Raw genomic sequence first — 11,019 nt, forward strand, 5'->3', positions numbered from 1 at the left:
AATTAATCATTTACCAAAACAGTTGGCTACTAATTTAGTAGTTGACAACTAATTGAGACCCCAACAAAATTTCACAAATCATGTTTTCAGGGGTGCTTATGTGTTATTTAGAGCTGCCTGTGACCTTGGTCATAGAAAAGAAAAAATGCTAGCAGCAGAATTATTTATTCATGTTTCATGACCACATGACTTTCTGTTTTGCAGAAATGCTTCTTGACTATGTGAGAACAGTAATTTGAAGGTTTGTTATTCATATTGTTCCACATGTCAGATGTGTCAAAGCTTTAGTTTATAGTAGACGACTTATGGTGCACCATATTTTGTTTAACTTTCATTTAATCTTGAATTCCTATGAGACTAAAATCTCTTATCGAGGCAAACCTGGCACAGAAGGCACACCATTATAAATGTACAAAATATAAAACTGAGCATCACAACAATTGCCATACAACAAAAGTAAAAGCACATCAAAACAAGCAAAGGATTAAGATACGCAAAACAAAATCCAGCTTATGAGTGGATTTCGCACTCTTCAGTTACATATCTTCAGATCCAAGCTTTGAACTCTCCCAGGGAGACACAGTCACTGAGCTGTGGTGTGTTTCTGAAGGTTATTCCAGGACCAGAGTGCAAAATAGGAGAAAAATCGTTCGACCAAGTTCACAGCAAATCCCGGGCTCCCTGTACAGCAGCTATTTAGATGAGTGAGATTTGAAACAGCAGTTGGTAAGTGATATAAAATTACACAAATAAGGAGGGAGTTTACTCTGTACTGCGTTTACAAATGAAAATAAACTAGTGCTGCTGTCTCCTTTGGTGTAATGACACGAGATTATAAAGTGCACTGTGATGTTCAGAAAATGCTGACTGTGACGAGGACAAAAATAATGTCTCCATAGTTTAAAACACTTAAGAATGTATCCTGGACAAGTGATTTACTAACAGCTGACCTCCTTTTTATAATAAAACCCGAGCCTAAGCTTCATTTTTACACGAAATGCTCAAAGTCTATCATTCATTCAAATACTCACATATCTGTAGGAAGGTACTTGTTCAATTAACTCTTTAATGAAGTAAACATTGCAGCAGCCTCATACAAATACAGTGTACTGTTTTACACAGGTGACAATCAGGTATAGGTGAAAATAGAAAAAAAAATAAAAAAGAAGTAAAATTTACAGAAAAAAAAAATACTAATTTCGACAACCTTCTCATCAGCGTTTTGTCTTTAAGCCACAAGAGTGACAACTAAATCCTGAAGGTTTCCAGTCTGATCAGAGCATAAACAATCTAATCCTGCCAAAGTGACAGCTGACTGCATGTAGACATATCTGTCTGAGGCCAAATGAAATCCAGAAGACCTGGAGAAAGTCCCACTCATCTAGTTAGTGTTTCCCCTTAAACTGATTTCATTGTCTGTTTTTCTAATGTGGCCTCCTCCATCTGGCCTGCCAGCGTCCTTTTCTTCAGATGTCAGAGAGCCGAGCACATCTGACACTGACTATCAAAACGTGGACATGTTTATGGGAGTCGGCTAAAGAAATTAGTGTCACTGTGGTTTTATTTTGCGCAGACAGGATCTAAAGCAGTAGCGCTGCCTTATTAGAGACATAGTTGAGTGTGTCATTTTGCTGCCAGTAATTCCTGCTGAGTGCTGGGCTTCGAGCCCAGCTCTTCTATTAAGCCTGATAATTGTGGGAGAATAGACGTCATATTTGTTTTATTTTTTCCATCTTTGGTCCATTAGAGAAAAAAAAAAACATAAAGACAGGGAACAATTAGAATAATGGAGTCAGGCTGATGATAAAGAATTTTCTCTTGTTTTTCAGATGAGAAAGGAAATCTTTGTGTTGCTAGATCCTAAAGCCGCGGGGTTTTTTAAGCTGTATTATCCTCTATTATTCTGGACAGTTTATTATTCTGGGTGTCTAATTTTACTGTGTGTCCATCGCTGTAGGATCCAGGCAGTAATTATATTTCATTATTTCACACGTGTGTTCGTATCATTGGTTTCTTTTACATGTATGCTTTTATTGCATGCTGTCAAGTGTAACCTTATAATTTTTTTTTCTTCCATTATCCATCACGAGTAACACACACTGTAAACTGCAGTGAATAAACTAGGACTCGGTGCTTAAAGCTGTCAGGAAAAGCCAAAAATAAGAGCTCTGAGGGGCCAGAGGAGCCTATGTCAAAGCCAGTTAACTATTGACAGGTCAGAAGTGGAAGCTGAGAGGCCGGCAGGATCCGTCATCACTCTGAGACCTACCGAGCTCAGCTGGAGAGTCAAATAATTCACACTGAATATGAAACTGACTATACTAGTTGAATGGTTGAAATGAAGGGTTTTCTTAATGTAATTTTTGGAACAATTCGCTGAAACTTTACTTTTTTTCCCATTTCGTTAGGTCCTTTTTTGTCATTGCGCAGAGCACAAGTACTGAGTCACAAAATGCAGTTTAGCAACTACCCAGAAGTGCAAAAAAAGCAGCAGGAAAGTGAAATTATACACATGATGGTCTACACAGTATGTTACAGAATGAACAGAGTGGCATAAACGCTAATTATATGAATATAGAAAAAGAGATGTGGATAGAATATTAAATAGATGAATGTGAATGTACAGGTGGGGATAAGTAGTGACATGAACAGTACAATGCATAATATGTACATATATACAGGATCAAAATTATAGATTAGTAACTAGGACACAGATCACAGAGAAAATCATTGTTAATATTCATTTACATACTAACCCTTAAAAAACAGTTTACAACTGTAAATAGGTCCATATCAAAAATCAGTTTTTACCAATTGTAATTTGTTCATCTGTTTGTTTTATAGCTTTTAAATCACCCAAAAAACATTATTTTATATATCAAATATTTGCTGTTATTTAAAAGAAAATTGTGTATACTAATAATCTTTTTTTAACTGTTATTTTTACAGATTTTCCCCTTTTTCTTACATTACAAATACTTTATTTTCAAACCACAGGAAAAAGAAAACATTAATTTATATGTTGGCTGTTAGAAAAAGATAAAAACAGGCTGAAACTTCATATAACGCCCACATCAAACATCTCTTTTGCTTATGTGTGACCATAAACTTACACTGATTCACATACATTTTCACTGCTTTTACAGTTTTTTTTTTTTTTTAAGTTACAGTATTCCCCCATTTTTTAAAATATTTTTTAACCGTGTATATGGATCTAGTTTTTCTTTGAAGCCCTGTATCCCAAAAGCTATATTCCTATAAAACTGGACTGGATCCTCAGGTTAATTTTGAGGGAACCCTGAGCTAACCAACGTACTGTATGTTTACAACTAAATACATGTAAAAACGATAAGACAGAAAACACGCGGTAAAAAATATAAATACATATCAAATAAGGATAAAAGGATATCAACATTTAAGATCACATTTTAAAATTAAAAAATTGTAAAATACTAAAATATTAATACCACGGAGAGCAATTAAAAGCCTTTGGAAACATGCATGTTTTGGGATTTTTCTTGAAGCCATCAACAGAGGAGGAGCATTCGATTTGAAAGACAAAAGCTGTTTTAAAGCTTTGGAGCCCCTAACACAAGGGTACGGTTTCCCTTCCCCATCATCCCCAAGTTGCAAGACTTTACAAACAGATAAAAGAAGCTTAAAGCAGCTGCAGAGGAGAGCGAAGGGACTGACAATATTCAGGTACAAGGAGTTACAGCGGTTAATGCGGCAGCTGCAATCTTTGTGTCATTTAGACAGACGATGGGTTTCAATTTCACCGTTGAAAGCAGCGTCCTTTTATCTGTTTGTCAAATTTCAGTGCTGAGTCAAAGATGACACTGAGGTTCCTGCCAGGGGCATCAAGGTTTGCTGTCCACCTCTATGAGAAGAGCACTTAGTGACTGGTTCCTCTCATTGTGGGGTTGTGGGGACCAAGTACAATCACTCCTGTCTCGCTGTCATTCAGGTGAAGACAGTTTTTTTGGCCATTCTGTATTTCACCTCCTGGAGGGATGAGTTAGAGGTGGAGTCTGCCAGATTCAAAAGCTGGCAGGTGTATCTCTGTCTCATCAGTGTAAAAGGTGACATTATGTTAGGGGAAGATGAAGCTTTTAGGCTCCTCTATGCTTCATCTTTTAACCCAAAATGGGACCAATTAGTCACTTTTCTTTTTTAGAAAATAACAGATCGTGATGCTGTTAGCTACCTGGGAAAAACACATTTCTTACCAAATGTAATTGAGAATGCTTGTAGTAACACAACTTTAAGGAGACACACTTGGTTTGAGGCCTTATTTCTTTCTCCAAACAGTTCTTTTAATGTTTTACTTTTTTCTTTAGATGATTAAATAACGTTTTTCTGTCACTTTAATGGTGTAAAGTGCTTGTGGGCAATGGATGACTCCTGTATCGAAGATGTAACTTTAAGCCTGAAAACAATTTAAACTGCTGAGTTATATAAAATTCACTGTCTGCACAATTCTCATGAACTGAAAAATTGGCTGCACAGACCAAAACTGCTTTTGTATCAGGCTGTAAACACGTTTATTTCTGCTGTAAAGTTTTAACATTAAGGTCTATGAGGATTAAATTGCTTTTGGAGGAGCCTCAAGTGGCCATTTGAGGAACTGCAGATTTTGGAACTTCCACGCTGCCTTCATTTTTGAGCTCTACATTTCCCTGCTAGTGTGCACCTCATCTGCACAGTTAAAAGCTTCTTGGGAAAATGAATCTGTAGCCTTAGGGATGCTAGCTGCTAGCCTTGGGGTGTTAGTGTCTAGTTCCATAAGCTACATATCCAATGATGTAGACATGTGAGCTACTTTGCACACTGAATAAAAAGCTGAGCGCAGTGACTGGTTCATCTTGAAGACTCATAAGTTATATATTATTTTTGGTACAACTAATGCATCATATTATTTGTAATCAAGGTCTCTTGCTCACAATAAGCCTTTGGAAGTGATTATGCACAACAGTAAGCATGGGCAGTTTGGAAACCATGAGTCAGTGTTACCTTATTCGACATAAGTCTCTGCATTTTCCTTTTATTTCGGTCATTAAATTAAAAAAAAAAAAAGATGTGTGTTATGTCTGATTATATGAAACCACAGTTAACTAAAGTGGTTAAAAAAAACTGAAATACTATTCTTATATTCAGCTCTTATCATTTCGTCACAGCTGATTTCCCTTTGATGCTATCTAAAACTACTTTGAGGAGCATCAAGTCTATGCAGATAAAACTCTGGTTGTGACAGCAGACTGAATTTTAAACCTGTGTTGAGATATGACCTGTAGGTTTCAAAGCCACCGCGAAAAGGCGACGGAGGAACCAGAGAGTAAAACGTCAACAGTCTGACTCAACAGACACATTTTGCGCTGGTGTTCAGGAGCCAAACAGGGTAACATAAATTGTAGAAGAGGCCTCGGTAACAACTTATCACAGGCAGAAGCCTCACGCGGCCATAAAGACGAAGTTTGTAGGGAACACATCTTTGCTTTTTTCTGTAGAAACACGAAACAACTGCAGAAAGAACAACTCACATCCACTGGGGGTTTAGTTATTGATGAAAAACAGCTCGAGGACTGCTGACACACAAAAATTGAACATTGGTTGTTCAATCACAACAGCTTTGAGGCTGTTTCTTGTGTGCTGTCCATATAAATATGGATGAGTTCTTTACACATACACTAAATATCTTTCTTTCTTGAACGTGCCATATTTTCTGTGGTCTTAGATTAATTCTATAAGAGATAATACATTTGCAGATGATTCTGTTCAAGTTGTATTTTATACAGTAACCCGGGAGCTGTTATCCATCATCTTTTATGACTTTCCACCAAGAGACTATTTGTACTGATTAAAACTATACTTACTTCATTTGTATCAGTTAAATATAATGAAATATAGCTCAAGAGCCTCAGAGTACCTACTGCTCACCTCTCATCAACGTAAAAAGAAAAAGATTTAGAAGGTTGGAGTAATAAAATCATGACAAGTTTTAAATTTGTGCGACAAAATTTACTGTCTGACCTTAAATCTTCAACAGAGCTGCTGTCTCCTGCACAGCGATAGTTATACAGATAACAGAGGTGGTTCTTGTGACGTAGCGGATGATCTTTTCGACTCTTTTTTTTTTTGTTGGGTTGGAGTACAGGGAGAGTTTCAAAAGCACAGTTTTAGGGGCAACTAAATTTTAACGCAGCAGTTTGCCTCAATCTTTTTTTTCTCGCTTTGACAGTTTCAAATGAAACTATGTTCAACCAACTAACAGCAATAAATCGGGGGAATTTGTTTTTCGTCTACAATCAGTGGAACTTTTAATTGGTTAATAATTTAAACTTCTAGTTGCTTAAACATGCGCGACAGTTCCAGGTCCCAAAATTTTCCCACAGTCTTGCTTGGTATCCCATTGGTTTTTATAGAGTGGTCATACTCTGCACATTTTCAAATGATGGTAAAAGGTAACCAAAGCATTCTAATGTGATGGCGAGGGGTCCTGACAAAGTGGGAGAGAGACCAGGCTTGAATAATCCTCCGCCACAGGAGGTCAGACAAACCACACACAAGTTAAATGCACCCGGCGCTTTGAGTGGATATTTTGATTGAGGTTTTTACTTCCTCCATGTATCCCCTCTCGTTCCTTTCACTTCACTCAGACATGGCATTGTCTTCTCTTGTCATTGCATGTGTGACCTTTATGTTGTGCCTTCTGAGCCTCATTGATTTGCTCTTTAAAAGAATGTAAAACTTGTTTTCTAAGTCAGTTTCTCAGCATTTCCCCACATCCCTGTGAGGTGTTACTAGATTGAATGTCTTGTGCAGTATAGATTTTATGATTTACGGCTTTGAGACGAAGCGTGCACTTAATTTTAACTGATTCACAGATTTTATTTAACTTTGATGATGCTGTTAATAATCTACGGATGAAAACTTCTCACACCAGACTTTATTTAACTTGTTAACTGCCATGAAATGTACTGCACATATTGTGTTCCTCCCAATAATGACACTCCATGATCTTTCTTTTGCACTATTCTCAGGAAAAATCCACAGTTTTGCAAGATATTCTCACGAACAGGCAGATTTTCTGCCTTTGATAATTGTTCTTCCAGAGAGCAGTTTGTACAGTTTTTAGACACCCTCTGGACCATCCACATTATGATGTTTTTTGCTAAGCTTGCTGGAGAATAACCTGCAGAATATGATATTGTGAAACGCTGTGAGAAAGTTTTTTATTTTCATGATTCATGAATGCTTCTCTGCATTTCTTCCACAGGGGCTCAAGCCAATGGACCACAACGGGCTGTCAGATCCTTATGTCAAGTTGCACCTACTGCCTGGCGCCAGCAAGGTGTGTAAAACACTCTTAGTTCATAATAAATCTGTATTGTATTTTTTTGACTTTCCATCACTGATGAACTGGGTGGAATTGATTTGTCTTGTGCTTTGGATTTACTGCAGATAAAACTTGCTTTTACAGGCATACCTAGCTTAGCATAAAGACTGCAAGATCACACAAACAGCTAGCTTCACTACACCTACCAGCATCGCCAACAGTCGTATGTTGTTATGTATCATCATAGTTGTGTAATGTTTGTGTGTTGTGCAAAATTCTTGGACTGAATGTGAATATGTGTTGTGAGTCTGAGTCTACTTCGTGTTGTGTAAAAGGTAAGGGCCACAGACTGTATTTTAAAAAGTGAAGCCAATGTGGAAAGAGCTTAAACCTGCATCTTTTGTAGCAGCCAGCAGGGGGCAACTCCCCTAGTTGTAAAAAGGAGTCAGATTGTATTGAAGCCGATAAGAAAATGCCCCAACTTTTCACTTGATCAGTTGTGATCTCAATCATTATTTTCAGTTCTCTTTCATCACTTGAAAGTGATGTTCATTCAGTAGATTATGGCCTTATTTAGAGGAAAATGGACAATAAAGCTAGGTATGCTTTAGGGTGCGGTTATCTTGAGATTCTATTGTTTGGGCATTCGTACTCTCCTCAATTTCTTAGTCAGATTCAGCCCTTGCTTGTTACGTCCAGCTTCAAATGACCAATGTGGTGACAACCCAATAACAAAACTTGAGGATTTAAAACTGTATTCCGCAAACCGGTGGCCAATGAATGACATCTTGATGGCTATGTCCATCTTTTAAATAAAGTCTGAAGTATGGACCACACTCTCCAGGACTGTCTTTGAGGGGGTTTTTTTTATTTTATTTTATTATACTGTAAGCTGTAACACAGAAGTTTCAGAAGAAATATGTAGAAGGAACACTGCCATCCAAAATACAAGTCTGAAACTTGATCCACAGGAATGTAAAATGTCTTTTTCATATTATAGCACAACAATGTGGCACTACAACATGCTTTCCAAAATGATAATTTTGGAAGGCGAGATATCAAGTGATAACAAGAAGAGGAAGTTCTGAAAAGTGAGGATAAACATAGATTGTGTATAAAAGATGAACATCACTGTCATTTTGAAGCCTTGCATTTGGCATTTGGTCACTGCTGTCTTGGTTTATTGGAGTTAGAAGTTATCTCGTTCTCAGATTTAACTGAATAGTCTCCTTTACATCAATGTGTTGGTTAATAATCGTGCAGTCTAAGTTTAAAGAGCAACACAAAATCAAGTTGAAGGTCATTTAAATGTACACAGAGTCAATGATATGCATTGCTCTGCCTGTTTTCTAATTGACAGATCACCGTGGTAGCGCTTGTAAGCAGCACGCCCTACAACATAGCCTGCTTTAACTGTCTTCTGCTAAATGAGATCACCATGTTAAAAATGAACACCATGCTGTAATGAAGGAATCTTGAAACTAGCAACTGAAACCCATGATAGAAAATGTTTCACAAGGCAAGAAATCGAGTGAGAAGTTGGATCATTTTCTCATAGACTTCTATGTAATTGGACTTTTTACTACAACCAGGAGTCACCCCCTGCTGGTTGTTAGAAAGAATACACTTAAGCACTGGCTTTACTTTCAGACCCAGCGGTTATGTCGAGCTTTTATATACCAAAACAAAACAAAAAAAAGGAGCAATACTGACGACTCTTTGCATCCAAACATACCAGGAACAGAGCTTTAAATGCTGCTTTCTGTTGTTTCAGTGACTGTAATCTGATCAAGTTCTCTGATATTCTTCATATGAGCTTTGATTGGTCAATAATTCTTTAGTAAAACATTTATTTTGCACTCAGCCCATCTTGTGGTTTTCCCAGAGCTGGAAAGAGACCCACATGAGTAGAAGGCTAATAATATGTTTCATGATTCGGGAAGCACCACGGTGTGGGTTTGTCAGTGCAGAGCTTCATCAGTGTAAAAATTAACTGACTGACCTAACGCACCCACTTATCAATGACGTGCTTCACTTGGGAAGAACTTGTCTCCTACAATCATGCTGTGAGCCCGGGTTTGATCTGCTCAGTGTCCAAAGTGGATGCACTTGAATAGACGTAACTTTTGAAATGTTGTAGAAGAGCCATTAACGCTCTCATTGGGCTCCATGTGTCAGACCCCAATTGCTGCTTTTCATCCAGTGTAATTACAAAACGGAATCCAAGATTGAAATATTTCAGAATGACTCACTGGTTGTTTTATAAGAGACGATGGATTCTTTAGCTTGCCTGCATCCTTGAGGGTGATTTAATCCTTTCATTAAAGTCCTCAAATCTAATATAGATCCTGTGAATGAGTACATTTCACAAAAGCAGCTTATTGAAAGCTAAAGCTGTGTGATTATCCATCTACCTGACTCACATCTCCCTTTCTTCTAATACCTTTTCAGACTCTTTTCTTTTTAACTGAACTCGGTAATTGTTTAGAAATCTGCTCTTGCCATTGAATTTTGGCTTTGACTTTGAACCATGGTTGCATAAAGTGTGTAGTCACGTCTGACAGCTATGTGAAAAGCTCATGAATAATCATGTAACTGTGTGAGTTACTCATTTCTAATACTGTATGATTATTGTAGGTAATTCTTAAAGTTTGTTGATTAAACCGTTTTAAACTCATTTCTATGCACCAAAGTTAGTTATTTAGACGGTTGTTTTCCAGTAAAATAATCTGTTCCTTACATATAACTACACAATGTTGTCTCCTTTACAATATCCATCCCGACCCACCCCTCCATCACCCACTGCAACATGAGCATACCAGCTCACCTGCAACTGCTAAAACACCGTAAAACATCTCTATGTTTATGTCAAATTGTAATATTGGAGTAATTCAGCCATACGTGTTTGAACCAGAAACTCACCATGAAGAAAAATAATCGTACAGGATGTCACACCCTGTAAGTGGATCGGATTGGTTCATTAGATTTGTTTCTTATGAAACCCCGAAAGTCTGAACCTGAGTTTTAGAGACTGCAATCTGTATACCACAGTTCCAAGGTGAAAATGCTCATTCATAGCGTTACCTGCTTTTTTTGCTCATGATATGAAATGAAAAATGAAAAATACTTTATTTATCCCAGAAGGGAAATTCAATAAACATGTCTTCCAGCATATGAAAACATCATATTGGCAGGATAGCAAGGTTACAAAAAGCAGGATTTTCATTGGAAGAGGTCTTTACCAGATGCTCATATCATGTAAAAATTCAGAATTACCACCATTAAAACAACAGCACACGTCTCCTGTATAATTTAAGCCTCTTAGAAATGACTGATTTGCAACAGAAATCAAAACATTCAACTATAATCCAAAAAATGAAACCAAATTTAAACTTTTAACATTTAATATCAACTTGGCACCGGAGAAAAGGTCATGTTTGTCCTCTCTATGGGAAACATTTATGACTCATCAGACCCTTGGGCTTGACTGTAAAGTTTATGAAGTTTAACTTTCATCTGTTCAGGCTTTATTTTTTAAGTTTCAGCTGTGCGTAGGCTGGATTTCTAGAGTTAATTTCCTTAGACTCCCTAAACTTAGATCAACTTTATTGCTCCAAAAGGGAAATTGTTTGAAAACAGTAGCAACACAAAATAATTATAGAAGAATATACAAAAATAAAAAA

General features: G+C 37.2%; 1 protein-coding gene across 1 annotated transcript in view; it reads left to right on the forward strand.

Moving 5' to 3' along the window:
* The window catches only part of doc2b (double C2-like domains, beta), a 122,087-nt gene that overhangs the window by 64,490 nt on the left and 46,578 nt on the right, over window positions 1-11,019 (forward strand). Inside the window, exon 4 of the mRNA XM_008293788.1 lies at window positions 7,277-7,351. Coding sequence (XP_008292010.1) covers window positions 7,277-7,351 — 75 coding nt within the window. The remainder of the gene's footprint in view (window positions 1-7,276; window positions 7,352-11,019) is intronic.

Source organism: Stegastes partitus, unplaced genomic scaffold, assembly GCF_000690725.1.
Source record: "Stegastes partitus isolate 25-593 unplaced genomic scaffold, Stegastes_partitus-1.0.2 Scaffold912, whole genome shotgun sequence".
In the NCBI taxonomy this organism is placed as follows: Eukaryota; Metazoa; Chordata; class Actinopteri; family Pomacentridae; genus Stegastes; species Stegastes partitus.